General features: G+C 48.9%; 1 protein-coding gene across 1 annotated transcript in view; it reads right to left on the reverse strand.

Annotated features, from left to right (window-relative positions):
* The window catches only part of atp2a2b (ATPase sarcoplasmic/endoplasmic reticulum Ca2+ transporting 2b), a 46,260-nt gene extending 25,068 nt beyond the window's left edge, over positions 1–21,192 (reverse strand). The window contains exons 1-5 of the mRNA XM_080527899.1: positions 20,954–21,192; positions 19,912–19,929; positions 19,698–19,780; positions 12,016–12,120; positions 5,086–5,224 (exon numbers count right to left, since the gene is read on the reverse strand). Of these exons, the coding sequence (XP_080384025.1) occupies positions 5,086–5,224; positions 12,016–12,120; positions 19,698–19,780; positions 19,912–19,929; positions 20,954–21,071 (463 nt within the window). The 5' untranslated portion in view covers positions 21,072–21,192. The remainder of the gene's footprint in view (positions 1–5,085; positions 5,225–12,015; positions 12,121–19,697; positions 19,781–19,911; positions 19,930–20,953) is intronic.
* Positions 21,193–21,451: the final 259 nt, after the last annotated feature.

Below are 21,451 nucleotides of genomic sequence, written 5' to 3' on the forward strand. Positions count from 1 at the left end.
CACGGCAAGTCACATGACCAGCCTCACGCGCTGCCACTCAACGCAGCGTGCGTAATTTGATTAGGGAAGCAACCACGCGTCCTCTGTGGAAAACAACAGGGGTGCGATGCTGCTCTGGGGTTCGGCACGTGAATGAACTTTGACCCCGCTGCCCTGCTCTGGTGCTCTGCTCTGCTCTGGATAGACAGAGAGAGAGACAGAGGCCATCCTGGTTCGTTTGATTCCTTGTACACAGGATGTTGTTGGTCCAAGGGTCGAGGCCATCGCCGTAGCAACAGAATAACTCTTGCCCACTGATGGGATGGAGGTAAAGAGCTGAATGCTGAGAGAGAGAGAGATGGAGGTGAAGAGCTGAATGAGAGAGAGAGGGATGGAGGAGAGCAGAATTCTGAGGGAGAGAGAGGGGGATGGAGGTGAGGAGCTGAATGTTAAGAGAGAGAGAGAGAGAGGGATGGAGGAGAACAGCTGAATGCTGAGAGAGAGAGAGAGAGAGAGAGAGAGGGGGATGACGGTGAAGAGCTGAATCCCGAGAGAGAGAGAGAGAGAGAGAGAGAGAGGGATGGAGAAGAGCTGAATTCTAAGAGAGAGAGAGAGAGGGGGGTGGAGGTGAAGAAAGGGGGGGATGGTAGCGGTCACTTTGAGCCTGAGGAGCTGGCAGGAAATAAAAGCAACGCAGCAACAATGCTGCTCTGAACGGTTTCGGAAAACATCCCAGAACCCCCGCTTCCTGGGAACCAACAGAGGGTGAATAGGGGTTGAATGAAGGCAGAGGGAGAGAGGGGGGGAGAGAGGGGAGGAAAGAGGGGAGGGGGGTAGTCTTTAGAGAGAACGTTAGCTCTGGAGGGCGAATCAATATGCTTGACAGTAGTGCATAGTGCTCAGCGCGGGCTCTCACCCCCTCCCTCCTTCTCTCACCCCCTCCTCTCCTTACACCTTCTCTCCCTCCCTCCCACTCTCCCTCTCTCACCCCCACTCTCCCTCTCTCATCCCTCCTCTCCATCTCTCCTCACACCTCTCCCTCTCATTCTCTACCTCTCTCTCCTAACGCCTCTCCCTCTCTCCCTCACTCCTCTCTCCCTCTTGTTCTCTCCTCTCTCCCTCTTGTTCTCTCCCGCTCTCCCTCTTGTTCTCTCCCTCTCTCTCCTAACATCTCTCCTTCCCTCCGCTCCCTTCACCCCTCCCCTTCTCTCCCTCTCTTCTCCCGTGTCTCCCAGGAGAGGGCATCACATGGCAGCTCTCTGAGGCGTTGAGGGCAGGTCAGGTGAAAATCTGCAGCTGTCATTTAGTAGAGGAAAACAGAAGCTCTCTAAGGTAAACTTCCTAGACAGAGCTCATGTTGGGGTTGAGGTTGAGGTCACCCAACCCCCCACCCCCACCCCCCCCCCCCGCCCGCCAGACCCCCTGTAGCCTCGCTGACATCTCGTTAGCACCACCATGGTTTATGGTCCCTGAGGAGAGGTCGGTGGGTCACCCCCCCCCCCACCCCTCCTCCACCTCCGCCCCCACTGATCCATCTGTCATCAATCTGAACCCATGACTGGAGGCTGACAGGAGCCTAGGGCGTCAAGCAGCAGCCCACACTCTCACACCCCCCTCCCCCCCCCCATCCCCCCCAACACACACACACACACACACACTTGAGCGGAAAATCAGTGAAAGCATTTACAAGAGCGCCGGTGCGGTCAGAGGACGTTGGAGGTCAGGGGTCGCGACCCCTCTAGGAAGTGACTCGAGGTCGCCGGGGGAAATGGCTGCTGCTTCCCCCCCCCCCCCGCTCCCCCGCCTCCCCCGGCTCAAAGCCACATCTGGCGTGGGGAGCAGATGGGGAGGTCGGGGGAGGTGAGGGGAGTGAACAGCAGCACTCTTACGTAACGCCAGGAGCGGCAGGCAGACGACACGCGCAGGTAGACTACACTACACACACGGCGGCACGCTGTGTATACACTCACACACACACACACACACACACACACCACAGCACTACGCTCAGCCTGGGACACAAACCAGATGCTGCTTTAAACGCATCTCCCCCTGGCATCCTCCTCTCCCACCTACTCCTACCCCCCCCCCCAGTGAGGAGACTACAGAAGAGAGAGAGAGAGACAGAGAGACTCAGAGAGAGAGAGAGAGAGAGACAGAGAGAGAGAGAGACAGAGAGAGAGAGACAGAGAGAGAGACAGAGAGAGCAAGTGCACGAGAGAGAGAGACAGAGAGAGAGACACACACAGAGAGAGAGAGACAGAGAGAGAGACACACACACACAGAGAGAGAGAGAGACAGAGAGAGAGACACACACAGAGAGAGAGACAGAGACAGACAGAGAGAGAGGGCAAGTGCACGAGAGAGAGAGACAGAGAGAGAGACAGAGAGAGAGGGCAAGTGCACGAGAGAGACAGACAGAGAGAGAGGGCAAGTGCACGAGAGAGAGAGAGAGACAGAGAGAGAGAGACAGAGAGAGAGAGACAGAGAGAGAGAACAAACGCATGAGAGAAAGTGCACGAAAGACAGAAAGTGCACGAGAGAGGGAGAGAGAGAGATAGAGAGAAAGAGAGACAGAAAGCGTACGAACGAAAGAGAGATGATCTTTTCTTGGAAGCTGAGTAACAGAGAAGGAGAGGAGAGGGAGCGGAGGTGCGGGGGGGGGGGGGGGGGGGTCTGACGCAGGAGGAGGACAGCCAATCAGTGATGAGGCATCAGAAGACAGGAGAAGGAGGAGGAGGAAGGGCTGGGAAAGCTAGGAGAGGGCAGGGCGTGTGCAGATGGCTCCCAGCCACGGGGCTCTGTTCCCCTGGAACCATGTCATCAGACAAGACAACACAGCATCATCTCCACAGCCACACACACACACACGACACACGACACACGACACACACACACACACACACACACACACACACAGAGAGAGAGAGAGACGTACACTGAGAGTGCCAGCTGGCCGGGGTCAACACCGCTGACCTCACAGTCCTCTTCACACACACTCAGTCACTCACTCATTCACACACACACCCAGTCAGTCAGTCAGTCAGTCAGTCAGTCACTCAGTCACTCAGTCACTCAGTCACTCAGTCACTCAGTCACTCAGTCACTCACTCATTAACACACACACTCACACACACACTCATTCACCCAGTCAGTCACTCACAGTCCTCTCCACTCAGTCACTCACTCACACACTCAGTCACTCACTCATTAACACACACACTCACTCACAGTCACTCTCACACTCTCTCTCACACACACACACACACACACACACAAACACACACACACACACACGGATCACCAAAGTCGACAGTGGTACACTGAGAGGATCAGCTGTGGCCCAGAGGGTTCAACACCGCCGACCGCCACGGTCCCTCTCCACACACACACACACACACACACACACACACAGTCCCTCTCAAAGTCCAAATGTGGAAGTGTCTCCTCCGTGCGCGGGGCCAGGAGAGAGGAGAGAGGTTCTGCTGAGTGTGAGGTGATGAGCCGGGTCCAGACCCAGGGAGACGCCCACGCAGGGTCAGGGCCGGGCCACAGAACCGACCGCCTCACAAACAGGGGCTAAAAATACCTCGGAAAACGCCGGATTAAACTGGAGAGAGTGAGCGTGTCACTGGCCATGTCACGGACTAAACATCCGTTTAGAGGCTGTGAGCCTGGGTGTGTCTGTGGTGGAGAGGGATGAGGGGGGGAGAGGGATGAGGATAGAGGAGAGGAGGGGAGGCAGGGAGAGAGGGATGGAGGATAGAGGAGAGGAGGGGAGGCAGGGAGAGAGGGATGAGGACAGAGGAAGAGAGGAGGGGAGGCAGGAAGAGAGGGATGAGGATAGAGGAAGAGAGGAGGGGAGGCAGGGAGAGAGGGATGAGGATAGAGGAGAGGAGGGGAGGCAGGGAGAGAGGGATGGAGGATAGAGGAGAGGAGGGGAGGCAGGGAGAGAGAGGGATGAGGATAGAGGAAGAGAGGAGGGGAGGCAGGGAGAGAGGGATGAGGACAGAGGAAGAGAGGAGGGGAGGCAGGAAGAGAGGGATGAGGATAGAGGAAGAGAGGAGGGGAGGCAGGGAGAGAGGGATGAGGATAGAGGAGGAGAGGAGGGGAGGCAGGGAGAGAGGGATGAGGATAGAGGAGGGGAGGCAGGGAGAGAGGGATGGAGATGTAGGAGGGGAGGGGAGGCAGGGATGAGAGAGGAGAGGAGGGGAGGCAGAGAGAGAGGGATGTAGATGGAGGAGAGGAGGGGAGGCAGGGATGAGAGAGGAGAGGAGGGGAGGCAGAGAGAGAGGGATGTAGATGGAGGAGAGGAGGGGAGGCAGGGAGAGGGATGGAGGATAGAGGAGAGGAAGGGAGGCAGGGAGAGAGGGATGAGGATAGAGGAGGAGAGGAGGGGAGGCAGGGAGAGAGGGATGAGGATAGAGGAGGGGAGGCAGGGAGAGAGGGATGGAGATGTAGGAGGGGAGGGGAGGCAGGGATGAGAGAGGAGAGGAGGGGAGGCAGAGAGAGAGGGATGTAGATGGAGGAGAGGAGGGGAGGCAGGGAGAGGGATGGAGGATAGAGGAGAGGAAGGGAGGCAGGGAGAGAGGGATGAGGATAGAGGAGGAGAGATGGGGAGGCAGGGAGAGAGGGATGGAGATAGAGGAGAGGAGGAGAGGAGAGAGGGAGAGATGCAGACGGAGGAGATGAAGGGAGGAGAAAGGGAGATGCAGAAGGAGGAGAGGAGAGAGGGAGAGATGCAGAAGGAGGAGAAGAGAGCGGGGAGATCAGCAGCAGGCGCTCAGCTTTGATGTCTCTGCTTCATGTCTGGTTGGCCAGATGAAACACCTTTATCAGCACACATGAAACACACACACACACACACACACACACACACACACAGAGAGAAGAACCAGCGCGGGCACGGGCACACACACACACACACACTCCCTTATTTCAGTCGGGCAGTCTTACTGGCCACCTCCACGTGTGTGTGTGTGGTGTGTGTGTGTGTGTGTGTGTGTGTGTGTTGACCATCCAATCACCACTTATTTAACACAGTTTCGACACAGGGAGGGGGTCTTGTCTAAATCGTCAGTCCTCTTTTCAGTCGGGCAGTCTTACCGGCCACCTCCACGATGTCCCCGGGGACGATGTCTCGCGCCTTGATCCTCTGGACGCTCTTCCTGTCCTGCCGGTACACCTTGCCCATCTCCGGCTCGTACTCTTTCAGCGCCTCGATGGCGTTCTCTGCATTGCGTTCCTGTTAGACACAAAACGGTATCAATATTCATCGACGGTGCTCATCAATATTCATTGGCGCTTCATCAATATTCATTAATGGCTCATCAATATTCATTAGTGCAACTTCTCAACTTCTCCGGCTGCCTCTTCTGATCTGCGCGATCAGAGTCGGTTAGGATGTTTAAATCTTAATACGTGCCGTATTAGAAGGTCCCAAAGGTTTACTGGTCTTTATTTATCTTTGTTTTGTATTTTTATCATCGTTTTATTTTAGCCTCTTATTCAATTCTTTGCCATTTTATCTAGTTTATTGTAGCCTATTATTTGTCACTTTATTTTGCCGTGGTTTTGAGGTCTGAGCTGCTGTAATGCCTGAATATCCCCTCAGGGATCAATAAAGTACTTATCCATCTATCGATCCATCCATCCATCCATCCACCTACCTACCTACCTATTTACCTACCTCTTTACCTACCTACCTACCTACCTACCTACCTACGTTCATCAATATTCATCAATGTCTAATCAATATTCATCAATGTTCATGAATATTCATCCATAGTGCGCAGCTAGTGTCGGCGAGACCGGACATGCCTGGTGTTTACAGTAGAGGTGACCTTGGCTGGGAGATGGTCGGATTAGGACGACCTCGCAGTGTATCAGCAACAAGCCATGCCTGTACACGGTCTGACAGGAACGCCACAGCGTCTCACCATGTACATACTTACAAGACCCCTTTTTTTCCTGTCATGTCACAAGCCAAAGAAAGCAAACATGAGACGGACCGACTGAAAAAAACACGTCCATTTGGCTTGATTAGGGGGTGCTGTCTGGCGTGATTAGGGGGGGGCCTGTCAGATACGACGCAACAGTACATTCCTGGGTCCCCCACCCCACCCTGGGAAAGCTGATTTTACCCACAACTAACGTCATGTGATGTGCCCTCAGATAGGGCAGAGGAGAACGCCACAGTAAACCACAGTACACCCCCCAACTCCTCCCTCCTCAATTAATCCCCCCCACCCCCCGTCTCTCTCTCTCTCTCTCTCTCTCTCTCTCTTCCTCCCTCCATTCATTCATTCCTCCCCAATCACCCACCAGGGATTTGCTGTGTGTTCCCTGTGACCTTTCCTTCCCTCTGTGAGCTTGACTCCCTGAGGGACCATCTCTCTCTGGGTTGAAAAGACTCTGGGCGGGGCGGGGCAGAACAGGACAGGGCAGGGCAGAACAGGAAAAGGCAGGGCAAGTGAGGACAGGGCAGGGCAGGTAAGGACAGGGCAGGTAAAGCAGTGCAGTGCAGGTATGGGCAGGGCAGGTAAGGACAGGGCAGGGCAGGGCAGGTAAGGACAGGGCAGGGCAGGTAAGGACAGGGCAGGGCAGGGCAGGTTAGGTAATGGCAGAGCAGGTTAGGATAGGCAGGGCAGGAAAGGGCAGGTAAGGACAGAACAGGGCAGGGCAGGGCAGGTATGGGCAGGGCAGGTAAGGACAGGGCAGGTATGGGCAGGGCAGGTGAGGACAGGACAGGAGGGGACAGGAGGGGACAAGACAGGACAGGACAGGACAGGAGAGGAGAGGACAGGAGGGGACAAGACAGGACAGGACAGAGCACACCCAACCCAGAGAGGACAGCGAGTCAACTCACGGAGGTAAAAGCAGAGGGTGACGAGAAGCACTAGAGACGTGTTCACCTCCCCCCATCCCCATCCCCCCCCACCCTCGGCTGTTCTGTCCACAAACAACCTCTGTTTGCTTACACAAAAGACAAACTTGACTTGACAGCTAACGGTTCTTCTTTTACACAAACCTCAGCGGAGAGAAGAGACCTTGAGCAGTGAGCACACAACTCACTAAGACAATGGCAGCCTAGCCGAGGGGCGCACAATCCCGTAAACCATTTTCACAGAGAGAGAGAGAGAGAACATCACACGTCGTACCGAGCAGAACGGACGAGAGCTGTGTACCGTAACACGTAACAGCACCCAACCACTGTGAAACTGGATTGTTTCTTGATTCACTAGCGGAAGCCAAGCCGTGGGTGAAGGGAGGGAGGGAGGGAGGGTTGGTTGGTTGGTGTGAATTATAATCACCGACGCTCCCTTTGAGAAGCTGGGGGTAATCTCTCATTTGCATCGAACACATGTAGGACTAGGAAACACTTGGCTTTCCATCACGGCCCCCTGTCCTCTCTCTCTCTCTCCAATGGAACAACTCACCACGGGAGTCTGGGGGGCGACAGCCAGACTTCAGCCTCTTGGGGAAGAAAGGGGGAGGAGGAGGAGGAGAAGGGGAGGAGGAGAATCCGCCGTTTTGGCAGAAGCCGAAAGCGCTGTTCGGCCAAAAATCAACTATTCGGTAGCAACAAAAAAAACTGAAAAAGTCAATGAATGAAAATGCGGTATGAGGTACGACTGACTCAGCTAGATGATGGCTGGTGGACCTGCTCCAGTCGGGGAGCCGCTAACACTCTAACATGGACGCCATGTGGACGGACAATGTAAACAACAAGAGCCGTCCAACTGCCAAAGCAGTGTGTCAGACCAGACCAGGCACCGAACTGGGCTCTGCCCATCCATCCTACTCTGCAGGAACAAAGCCTTTGCCCCCCCCCCCCCTCCACAACCCCCCAGAGAAACCCTCACACACCAGGCTAAACAAAAAGGGTGATTTATCTCATCCCCCGGGGGTGAAACAGTACTCATGGATGGCACTGTAAACACTCTGTTGATATGTATGTCTCTCTCTCTCTCTGTGTGTGTGTGTGTGTGTGTCTCTCTCTCTCTCTCTCTGTGTGTGTGTGTCTCTCTGTGTGTGTGTCTCTCTCTGTCTCTCTCTCTCTCTCTCTCTCTGTCTCTCTCTCTGTGTCTGTCTCCCGTGCACTTGCTGTCTGTCTCTCTGTCTGTGTCTCTCTCTCTCTGTCTCCCCCCCTCTCTCCCTCTTTCTCTCCCTCTCTGTCTCTCTCATCATCATCGCACACACACACGCGCACACGCACACACGCTGAAGCTGAAGAGTAGTAGACCTGGTTGCCGAGAGACGGCCAACAGCGTTATTTACGGCGCTCTCTTTATGGGGCTCTAAATCTAGCGCTGCCGTGCACCAGGCAGAGGGCTGGACGGGCTGTGCCTGTGCCCAGCGAGCAGGCCCCGCTCCAGGCCGTTCTGCTCCTGCCTCTGCCTCCCTCTCTCTCTCTCTCCCTCTCCCTCTCTCTCTCCCTCTCTCCGACTCTGATTGGAAAACACCACGGAGCAGAAAGGAAGTTAATTAGGTGCCTTGCCTCCGAGTCCTGCGGCCTGCTGGACGACGGACGCACTGCCAAATCAATCCCTTCCCCTCCATCTCTCTCTCTCTCTCTAAAGTAATCCTTCTCTCTACCTCCCTCCCTCCCTCCCTCCGACCTGACACTTTAACCCCTTAAGGTACAGTAAGCCCTACAGGGGGGGGAAGCAGAAGACAGGCCGAGTAGGAAAAGGAAATCTCTACAGTGAACATGAACACATTGATGCCATTTCGGGACAGGAGGGTTGTGTGGATGATTTTTTCTTTTTTTTCCTTTTCTTTTTTTTATCCCTAAATGGTCCCAAGAGCGTGGAGGAAGAGCTGTGTGTGGGGGAGCTCAGTGTGTGTGTGTGTGGGGGGGGGGGGGGGGGGTCTCTCTCTCTCTCTCCCTCTCTCTCTCTCACTCCCTCCCTCTCTCTCTCCCCCTCTCCCTCCTTCTTTCCCTCTCTCCCAACCAGGGTGTCCAGTGGGATCCCTGGTGGTTTATCTTTAGCATGGATGGAGAGAGAGAGAGAGAGAGAGAAAGAGAAAGAGAGAGAAAGCGCGAGAGAGAGAGTTCTGGATCTAGATCTGAGACTTTTACAATGGGTTCTATAAATAGAAGCCAGGCTAGTTACTCTGCGTCCTTCTTCTCTCTCACATCAAGTAGTTTTCGCCATCCGGCTCCTTCCGTTTCCTGCACCCAGGGAACCTGTTTCCTGACGCTGGGAACGAGCAGCGAACCTCCTCACGCATCCAGAGGAACGATCGATAACGCCCGGGCTAACGTTTACATAACGGTGGCGGAAGATCATAGAATCATAGAAGATTCTATTCTTTTTAAAAGTTCCGTTTTTTTTTTTTAAATCACCTGAAAGAGTTCCAGAGGCTTTGTTCCCCTCTCTGGTTTGTGTAATCCTGCTATGGATGTCACAAGCCTGTCAGGCCGGCAGCTGTGTGGGGCAGGGGGAGGGAGTTAAGCTTCAAAGGCTTGTTACCAAAATGTCCCCCTGGGCAGTGGACACACCTGGCTATCTGACACACCTGGGGACACACCTGGCTATCTGCTACACAGGCTGTCCATCCCAGACATGACGCAGTAGTCACACTTGACTATAATAATAATAATAAATGCCATTTAGCTGATGCTTTTATCCAAAGTGACTTACATTGCAGTGAGAGCATAAATCTTTCAGTATATATGGTCCCCAGTGGGAAGCGAACCCACAACCTAAGCGCTGTTAGCGGCTTTTTACATTTTTACGTTTTAACCATTTTGCAGACGCTAGTTAGTTGTACTCTGTGCAATGACGTTGAAAGGGTGAATCTAATCTAATCTGTTATATAGATATATATAAGACTGGTCATGCTACGATAAAGGTCTCGAAAACAAAAGTGTTCACCTGTAACACACAGTTATGACTCACACATGACTGTCAGGCTTCATACAGAGAGATGGAGCGGTGTTGGCATGATGCCAGTGTTCATGGAACATTTATTATATTGCTCTCTAATTGTATACATTTTATATGTAACATACCTCAAGACCTATTGCTTTTGTTCAACTGTACAATATCATATTGATATTCATCTCATGTATATTCACTTATTATATTCATTTATTTATACTGACTGTAATACGTTATACTGTTATACAATAACATGTCTTTTGCACTCTCTGGCTAGATGCCAAACTACAAAAATGTACTAAATGTTGTTGTCTCAGTACTTTACACTCAATCAACTTGAATGTAATCTAATCTAATGCAATTGTTTCCCCATTTTTCCGACATTGCACTGCAAATACTATTATCGATATTGTTTGATTGTTGCGTTGTTGAGGAGGAGGAGGAGGCGGAGTTGCTTCCCCTAGAGCATTTCATTAGATTGTACCCTGTATAGTATACTGTGTAAATGACCTTTAAGATTTCCATTATATGTTTCGTCAGCGGGGACAACCAGAACTAGCCTGAGTTTGGTCGACCAACGCCAGGCTCTTACTAACATGGAAGTGTACACACAGTGAGTGCTCTTGTGCTCTTGGGGTGGATTAAGCAGAGTGAATCAATTTTCCTCCCGGAGTACAGAAACGCTTATCAGGCTCATTAATCTTAATCAAATTAATCAATCAAACGCTAATGACATAACAGCACTTGCGCTGTACTGTTTCCCCGTGTGTAACTTGGCAACGTCGTACCCCGGTTAAGACTCTAAGAACCGACTACCCCGGCTCTCGCAAACAGAAGAAGAGCCGGTTCTGGCTGTGGGGGATGTGGAACGCTGCCTCGATCACAGACATATCATAGAGAGAGAGAGAGAGAGAGAGAGAGAGAGAGAGAGAGAGAGAGAGAGAGAGAGAGAGAGAGAGAGAGAGAGAGAGAGAGAGAGAGAGACAGAGAGAGAGAGAGAGAGAGAGAGAGAGACAGAGAGATAGAGAGAGACAGAGAGAGAGAGAGAGAGAGACACACAGAGAGAGACAGAGAGAGACAGAGAGAGAGAGACAGAGAGAGAGAGACAGAGAGAGAGACAGAGACAGAGAGAGAGAGAGAATTGAGGAGAATACCCTCCGGCTAAGCTTATTAGCCTGGGTTTATTTTTAGATGTCTTATTATGTGTTTTCTGTGGCATTTCTCCTCCTTCTGTGGAGAGACGGATAACTGGACATTCTGTGGAGATACTGGAGGCTGTGTGGGTGGGTTTGGGGGGAGGAGAGAGGCAGATATTGGAGGCTGTGTGGGTCCGTTTGGGGGGGAGGAGAGAGGCAGATACTGGAGGTTCTGTGTGGGTCCGTTTTGGGGCGGAGAGACAGATAATCCGGCAGAACACATCCAGTCATTCTTTTTAATGCGTCTGTATTTTAGTGTTTTTCTACTTTTAGTTTATTTTTTGTTTGCATATCTGTTTTATCTGTACGTAAAAGCACTTTGGTTACCTTAAGCTATCTTAACTGTACACAGCTTACTGCTATCCATCTGTTGTGTATACCTCTAACTACCGTACTTGCCATATTGTACCCATCACCATCGTGTTTTATATCACTATTGGCTCTTCTTGGTTAGATGCTAAACTGCATTTCGTTATCTAGTACTTGTACTCTGCAATGACAATAAAGTTGAATCCAAATCTAAAACTCTAACGTTGTAACATTGTGTTAAAAAGGTGCTGTATAAATAAAGTTTACTACTATTATTATTTCATCAGGACAAAAGGTTCAGGAACCAATCTCACTAAGGCGCGTGCCACATAATCACAGGCTCTTTGGTTCGATTCTGGGCCATCGATCTATCCTGCATGTCATCCCTCCACCCATCCTTCCTGTCAATCTCTACTGTCTCTATCCCAATAAAACAGAAATGTCCTAAAAAACACATTTATAAAAATGTTTCATATAATAATCTCTCTACCTTTCTCCATGTTTTAACATCAAAGGACCACCGTGTAAGTAAGCCTCTGGCTTTCTTCTTTTATCCTTGACGTTTTTTTTTCCTTTCTCTTTTATACGTGTATGCTTTTTAGGCTCCCGTGTCAAATTAATTAATTAATTAATTGGCTTACCTGCCAGACCCCCACGATGGCGTTGGCTATGAGGATCAGCAGGATGACGAAGGGCTCCACGAAGGCTGTGATGGTCTCCTCTCCCTCCTCGAACCAGGCCAGCACCTGGTTGACAGACAGACAGACAGGTCAGCATTACCCATTAATGTTACCCATTAACCCACATTAACATTTTTGGCATTTAGCAGACGCCTTATTCCAAAGCGACATACAATCAATACATTTGACATTTTAACCTCCACACAAAAGTGTTCCCCACAGGATTGGGAAGGTGGTGGTGGTGGTGTTAGTGGAGAATGTTTGTGTCGACATGCTCTCGTAGGGGGGGGGGGGGGGGGGGCGGGACAAATTAAGACTATGACGGGCCGCCACAATGGGAAACACCGTTCAAAATGGCTACAGGTGGCCTGGGGCGGTCCAGTGGTGTAGTACCGCGGCCTACGGCGCACACACATGCCCCCATGTCGGCTTGGGTTCGAATCCTGCTGATATATTCTCTTTCCTCCTTACTTTCCTGTCTCTCTCCACTATCTCTGTCTCCAATAAAAACTGAAAAAACACGAGAGTGGGACTGCCTCACTCACAAAAAGTAACCTTTAAAAAACCTTTAGAAAACATGTCTATAGGCATATACTCTGCCATGGCAGATGGGAGTGAGTCATCTGTCAGCTGTGGGATCGAGCTGGCCGCTTATTGCCCCTATACGACTCAATCATCCAGATAGATAATATTTAAAGTTTTGGAACAACTTGGGGCTCTGAGGACAACCGCAGGTCAGTTGGTCACAGAGAGTCGCAGGTTTCATTTGCCTCATAAATCACGTTTAGGAGGAGATGGATCCTGAGGAGGGGGAGGCCAGGGGGTCAGAGGGACAATACCACGACAGACAGTTTCATTAGCAGGAGGTGGAGGAGCAGCATGGAGAGTGACGAGGCTCATCTCGGCTCAGGCTGTGGTCGTCACAAGGCCGTCCAACTGAACTCTCAGCTAAATCTGCTAAATGCCCCCAAAAATGTAAATGTACTCTTGATGACTATTGTCCTATTACTAGGGATGCACGATATTATCGGCCCGATATTGGGAAATGAATGTTATTAAATATTTATCGGTTTTATTACATTTTAGCCGATATAGAGCCGATAATATGAAGCCGGAAATATTTCCGGTTCCGGTTGTCGCGCTGATGATGCTGCGCCTGCGTACAGCCATGCAGTCAATTGGTAAGCTAAGGTAAATAGATAGCCAATGTTAGCTAGTGCTAATGTTCACCATCTCTGTAGTCTGCTCTAAAATACGCAATCAAACAGTGCAGGCAACCCATGCTGTTCTGTGAATGAGACGAGCTATTGACTGATGGCTTTCTACTGCCAAATCATATTATTACAGCAAACATGTCGGTAGTTTGGCATCTGTTCTCTGAACAACAAGGAGAGGCTCGTTCCGACATTGACTTCTGTTTTCGTGATTTCAAAATAAAAGCGCGAGCTAAGCGTTGTTGAAAATGAATGACACATCGCTAGTCAACTAACACAGCTTGTTTTGTGAGCCTGCTAACAATGTAAATTAGTGTTGTAGTTAACTAGGTAACAATGTAAAGTAGTGTTCTAGTTAACTAGGTAACAATGTAAAGTAGTGTTCTAGTTAACTAGGTAACAATGTAAAGTAGTGTTATAGTTAACTAGGTAGCAGTGGGGATTACTCACCCAATCCATGCATTGCAATAGTTTGGCTTGACTAGCGAGTGTGATGTGATTTTCAACAATGTTGAAATGTATTTCCTTTTTTTAAATAAATGAACATTTGAAGAGTCAGAAGTGTTCTCTTTGTTGTGTTAACAATAGTGATGTAAGTTAGATTTGGTGAGATCACTATGGAATATTAAATACATCTTTGCTCACTACATAGCCTTTCTTACCTTCAGGTGTGCATGAACTACAGGTTATCAACTGTGAAATTATATCTGTTCTCATATCGGTTATCATATCGGTTATCAGCGACGAGAAGCGGGTAAACATCGGTTATCGGTTGGAAAAAATGCATATCGTGCATCCCTACCTATTACGGTTACTTTCACACGAGTAGAAATTTGATATTATTTTCAGTGTTGGGTCTTTGATAACGCTCAACGTAGTTCGAGAGAAAAAAAAGGTCGCTCGGGTCAACGAGGGGAGCAAAATTAATTAATTGCATACTAGTTCGCTAAAAGGTTTCTCCCATTTCATATGCTCTTTGATGTGTATTGCTTCCTGGGGAAGCTCTTTAAGTCTTTTAGTGCCCAGGGTGAATTAAGTCACCCAGATCAAAGTGTTGTTGCTGGGTAAACAGCTCATAAACCACTTGGAACACACACTGGAGGTGGTGAGAGTTCTAGAATGATTTGGCAGTTGGTGAGATAATTAGTGAGTGGGCAGTGTTCAGGCCTGCAGCACCAACTCCAGTGTGTAGCAGGACACACACACACACACACACACACACACACACACACACACACACACACACACACACACACACAGCCCTAATAGACTTCAAGTTACATTTCCATCTGTTTACAACTTGTCTTCTCGATTATGTTTATTTGTAACTATTACACAGAATTTTTTATTGAGTTATCTGACTTAGTCTTGTGCAGTTCTTTTCTCACTAAGTCCTTACAACTTTTTCTACAGCCATAGCATAGAGATAATGATCATCAGTCACATTCGTGTTTTAGATTAGCCTAATTGGGAGTCATAAATTATTACATTGGAGTCAGCTATAACTTATTATTGATTTGTTTCACTAGCTTTTTTGAGACACCTGTTATGTGGAGTGTGCTTTGTCATTTCCAAACAGTTTGTAAGTCGTTTTGTGGAATATCTGTAGAGCTCTATGACTCAGCTGTACTCCTTCCCCGTCTTCAGCTACAGGCAGTAGAGAGAAAAGGCTACAGGCTACGCAGAACTATTCACATTCAAAGCAGCTGTAACCTACCCGGGTTCACTCACCAAACGTCAGCTTAGCATCTGGTCACGGACATTTACATGGGCTACATAAAAACCACTCTGAAGAGGCGTCATTTCCATATCGCCCCACACATCTCAGCCACGGGAAACGGAACGCCTGACTTCCACAGTTCCACCGTTTTTTTTCCAAATGACCACGTTACACAGAAGAGATTAAAATCATCAATCTGATGAGGCGGGTGGAACAATCTGACCTCACAAGAACGCGTCACTCTGTCAATACTCGTGGCAAACAGACGCGAGCGAGGCAACAGCGCATCTCAGACCCTTCAAAGGGCGGGCGCGGGGTTAAGTTTGATCCACCACAGCTGAATTGTCCTCGTAAAATAAAAAAAGGCCCTCTCTTACTTACTTGCTCTTGTACTGCGCTGCTAACACTGATCACCACTTCTCAGAACAAGGAGTTATAAATACCCTCTCCTCATGTCAATTCTACTTTGATGTCAGTCAGCCACGGACCGGGAGATTGGAAGAGACTCGGAGCGCTCCTCTGTCATCAGAGTTAAAAGAGGCCTCAAAGTCATTAACTCACAGCCCCCCCCCCGACCCCAGTAATTAGCCTGTCAGGTATTCTGGCAATAAAGCAGTCAATATAACATGACACTCAATTTGCGCTATGAATAGACACACAGGCTAAAGACAGTCACTCACTCCTCCACATCACTACTAGACCCAGTTAGTGGGCTAACCCAACTGGCCTTGTTCTGTACATATCATATCATATACCCTAACTGTACATATCATACTGTACATATAGCCTAACTGTACATATCATATTGTACATATATAACTGTACATATATAACTGTACATATACCCTAACTGTATATATATAACTGTACATATACCCTAACTGTATATATAACTGTACATATATAACTGTACATATACCCTAACTGTACATATAGAACTGTACATATACCCTAACTGTATATATAACTGTACATATAGAACTGTACATATACCCTAACTGTACATAGCATACTGTACATATACCCTAACTGCACATATATAACTGTACATATACCCTAACTGTACATATATAACTGTACATATACCCTAACTGTACATATTGGAATTTATATCCATCTCCCATGTTCTGTACATATCATACTGCACTTATCTTAACTGTATATATCTTCGCCCCCTGTCCTGTACATACGACACTGTACATATATCTTTACTGTACATGTCACATTGATGCACTGTAACACCGTATACTGTCCCACCATGCACTGTCTGTCCATGCATTCATGGCTTTTGCACACATCTGGTTAGATGGTCGAACTGCGGTTTCGTCGTCTTGGGTTCTTACCACTCTGTCAATGTCAATAGAGTTGAGTCTAATCTAATCTAACAGTATTGAGCATAAACGAACGTAGAGCGTTTCTCCTCCACGCGACTCAGCAGATTTTCTCCAGAGAATGGGCCGAGTGTGTGTGTGTGTGTGTGTGTGTGTATGTCCGCTCTCAGAATGATGAGGGAGGGACAGGAGGAACTTGTTTCCGAAATCAGAATTTGGAATCTGGACGACGACCAGAAAAAGGGCCACACAGAATCCTCCTCCTCCTTCTGCTAACCCACTTAGGCCACTATCACTATCAGCCTATGAAAGAATCACATGTCAATGACGCCTGTGAATCACTCTGGTCCGGGCTATTTGGACGTCGTGACTCTAACCCAGGGTTGAGTTAGGGTACAACAGTACAGGAAACGTAGTAGTAGGGGTAATGGTGGTCTAGTGGATAGTGAGTTGGACTTGTGATCGGAAGGTTGTGAGTTCAAATCCCGCCTGAAACCACACCACTACTAGTGTGCCCTTGAGTAAGGCACTTAGCCCTCAGTTACTCCAGGGGGAATGTCCCTGTAATTCGTAATTGTAAGTCGCTTTGGATCAAAAGCGTCTGCTAAATGGCAAAATTATTAATTATTAGAATTATTAACGTGAAAGACGTATTGTACTCTCTACATTATCTTTTTTAAGTAATGTTTTTCTGAGTGGAGCAGTCCCACTCATATTTTTATTTTCATTGCGATAGACAGTAGAGATTTGACAGGAAGGATGGGAGAGGGGGAGAGGGAGAGAGGGAGAGGGAGAGAGAGAGAGGGATGACATGGTCGACGCTTAGAGTGATACGCCACCAAGCACCTGTACACATTAATGTACAGGAACGGCGTATCCAGTTTCTCAGTACACTTCTCTAGCGTACACGACTTTATGTGGATGATCTTCTGAACCGAATTGCCGCTGCTGATGCAAATGCCTCAATCGCTGCATACTCGCCTACCTCCCCTGCAGCCCGTTTCAGCCAGGCTGCCACGACAACAAAGTTCCTGCGTCATAGATCTCCAGCCGCAGACAACACAGATGTAAATGGTAAATGGTCCTGCGCTTTTATAGCGGCCTTATTCCAAAGCGCTTTACGACAGCCTCTCATTCACCCATACACATTCACACACACATTCACACAAACAATGGCGGCCAAGCTACCATGCAAGGCGCCGGCCCCAGCTCATCGGGAGCAATTTGGGGTTCAGTGTCTTGCCCGAGGACACCTCGACATGTGGCCAGCCGGGGGGGGGTTCGAGCCGCCGATCTGCCGACCTCGCGATCATTAGACGCCGGCTCTACCTCCTGCGCCCCCGCCGCCCCGTAAGGGCGATCTGCCTCGTAGATCAGCAGCAGCAGACAACACAGATCTGCCTCGTAGATCAGCAGAGACGCTTGGAGGGGCAACATCACACACACACACACACACACACACACACACTACACACTGCTGATGGAAGCACCCCCGGGGACAGGCGGGGAGAAATACACAAGGGAAGGACCATAAAACTGTGTGTGTGTGTGTGTGTGGGTGTGTGTGTGTGTGTGTGTATCTGTGTGTGTGTGTGTGTGTGTGTGTTCTATGTGTGCTCCTGTGTGTGTTTGTGTGTTCCTGTGTTTCTGTGTGTGTGTGTGTGTGTGTGTGTGTATGTGTATGTTCTGTGTGTGTGTATGTTCCTGTATGTGTGTTCCTGCGTTCCTCTGTGTGTGTGTTTGTGTGTTCCCGTGTATCTGTGTGTGTGTGTTCCTCTGTGTGTGTGTTTGTGTGTTCCTGTGTATCTGTGTGTGTGTGTGTGTGTGTGTTCCTGTGTGTTTGTGTGCGTTCCTGTGCATAAAAAAAGAAAAAGAAAGAGCAGAGATCTGCATGCTGCTGCTTGTGATTTACAGGCTAGCCCATTCCTGACCGTCGTCACGCTGCCAGCCAGCCGTCGACGGAGGATATCCTCCGCCACGCAAGCACCGCGGCCCAGCATGCCAAGGCTGCGGGACGTGAAACGTGAAACGCGATCGCAGAGACGCGAACAAGTCACTCCGCGGGACCTGTCACCACCGGGGGAGGCCGCGAGAGACAAACACAAACATCCCAAACGACGTGGGGATTAACTGGTGCTGCGGCAGGGCTTGGCGGGCGGGATGGGAGAGGGGGGGCAGGGGGCAGGTGGGGGACAGCAGGAAGTTGATGAGGGATAATTGGGGAGCAGCGAGGAACGAAGGAAGCTGAAGGATGTCTGGACCGCCGACCGGCGTCTGAAAAAACGGCTGATCTGTGACCAGCTCACAGCCAGAAACTCGATCTGCCGTTAGTGCTGTTCTCAACATCGCAGACAGCTTTCTCAGCTGTCCCTCACTCACTCAATCTCTCTCCCTCTCGTTAACACACACACACACACACACACACACACACAGAGAGAGAGACACACACACACACACACACACACAGAGAGAGAGAGAGACACACACACACACACACACACACACACACATTCCATGGCACAGACAAGTGAGAGTGATATTCATTCATCCCCTAAATTAAATTATGAGATGGCCTGTCTGCCATCAGAGAGCTGCAATGCAAAATCAAAACCACAACCTTGTATTGATATCACTACAACAGGCATTTGCATAAATGTGCAACCCAAACACACTCAGTCTTCCCCTGTTGCAGTAAGTCAGGTGTATATATGTGTATCTATATATGATTTGTTTGGGTAATTGCATAGTAACAGCATGTCATTACAATGTTGTTAATAGATTAACTGCATAAACACACTAAATGCCAAAGAACTCCGAAACACTCACCACCTTAGAGTTCCAAGTGTTTTATGAGGTATTTACCTAGCATCAACACTTTGACTGGGCTACGAAATGAAGCATCATAATTGATGCATTCTGGGTGAATAAAGTCACACTAACGTTGACAAATCGGGCAACTTTATTCACCCTCGGCACTAAATGAGTTAAAAACACAGGTATAATAAGACTCCGGGACCGTTTTGTGGAAAGTGTTAGGGTAACATTTTCTGCAATATTAGCATCAGTCTCAATACACATGTATGTATGTATACCTACAAAACGCACTGCTGCTAAAAATCTATGGTTTCCTACCCTTCACTCACTCCAGTACTGCGGGCTACAGACGATACGCAACTAAAAATAAATCCATTTTAATGAGGCTGAGGGAGCAGACATCAATGGAAACCCAGGGGCTTGCATTTTCAACGGTGAGGAGGATTTATTTTTCGCTCCAATTACGTTTCATCACATTATTCTGAACGTACACAGAGCTCGCAGCCGTGACGCCTATATATATATATATCGTACGTCGTCAACGTTTGGATATAATATACTCACAAAGGAAATGCAGGCAGCCAGTAACAGAATCCTCACGAGCAGATCTTCAAACTGCTCCACCACCAGTTCCCATAGTGACTTCCCTGCGGATACATAACAGCAGGCAAGGTTTGATTGCAATTCAAATCAATTTGCGTTAAGGGGATATATCATCATCATTATCATCATATCACATCACGATTACACAAAACATTGTATACTATTGTTCTCTTACCCTCCTCTGCAGGCAGCTCTGGGGTTCATCCAGGGGACACACCACACCAGATATTTAGGGAGGAAAATAAGACAGGTTAGGTTATCCGGGGACACAAAACAATGGTTCTTTTGAGTTTTTTTTTTTTTTACTCAATACGTGAAACGTGATGATTCGGTTTTGTCTTCTTGACGCTGTTGCTGGAAGTCATGCGGAACAGGCTATCTGTAGCTGGCAGCTCGTGTTGGAAATTGAACAGTCAAAGTAGCAAACGGATGAAATAACTAGCCTAATTTACTATAAACTTTAGATATGACACTAGTTTGTAGGCAACATTTGCCTCAGAGAAACCTCAGTAGTACATACAGTAGGTGTATGACATCTAAACCTGCTGACATCTATGTAGACAGGCAATTTCTAATACCTGTGCTTAGGGACGCATACCTATACTGTATATTACCTATCACTACCATTCTTGTTCTATTGATAACATGCCCTTATATCACTATTTGCACTTCTGGTTGGATGGTACTTGCAATGTACTCTGCAATGACAATCTAATCTAATAAAATACAGTCTTTGTTTCGACACACACTGCGTGTTTGTAGGCAACATTTGCCTCAGAGAAACCTCTGAAAGTACACATAGTCGGGATAAACGTGCTGACATCTTATGTAGACAGGCAGTGTGTAATGCATGCGTGCTTTGGGGATAAAGTACAGTGTTTCGACACACTGCGTGTCGTGACGTCAGCAACCTCGCCGGTTGCTGAAGGCGGCTGCGTTCGTAAATTCGCTCTGAGAGCGCCGGAGCGCACACTGGGTCCAACGTCACAAAGGGGACCCGAGTCGTTCGATTGGACGAGAGGCGTCGCGCGAGCGCCGATCAGATTTCCAGAGCGTATTTTCGAACGCCACCACCCTCTCGTGACGTCAGCAGCCTCGCCGGTTGCTAGCTAAACACGCTAGCCTATTAGCACGGTATGCTAGCTAACGTGACTACGGGGAATATCACATTTCTCTCACGGATAACGTCCGAACCGAAACACGGTTAAAGAACTCACCGTTCGGTCCCCATCTCTCCCGCTGCCTCTTCACCTGGTCTAAGCCCAGACCGGTGCTTTCGTTGACGTTAAAGTCTGTGTAGACCTCCTCCACGGTCTTGGTGTGAGCGCTGTCCATGGCTGGACCTTCTGTAGCTGCTCTGCCTCGTCAACCTTCTCTGCGCCTGGAACCTCACTACCACTTTACCGTAATACCTTCTCTGATCCTGGAACCTTAACTACCACTTTACCGTAAACGACCACCTTAGACCGACCGACTGAGAAGATTGTTGGACAAAAATGTCACGCACTAAACACAACGTTTTACTCACACAACGTGTACTTTGTAAAAAATAAAAAATAAAACGTTTATTCGGAGTAGTAGTCTTTTAGCTGTCAAAACTACAAGCCGGCTTGTAAAAAAAGAAAAAGAAAAAAAAAGCCTCCTATAATACCGCTAACACGGATGATTCATACTACTACCATAAAAAAACGGCACATTTTGACAGAGAAATAAGC

The sequence above is a fragment of the Nansenia antarctica genome, assembly GCF_963989245.1.
Source record: "Nansenia antarctica genome assembly, chromosome: 4".
Classification (NCBI taxonomy): Eukaryota; Metazoa; Chordata; class Actinopteri; order Argentiniformes; family Microstomatidae; genus Nansenia; species Nansenia antarctica.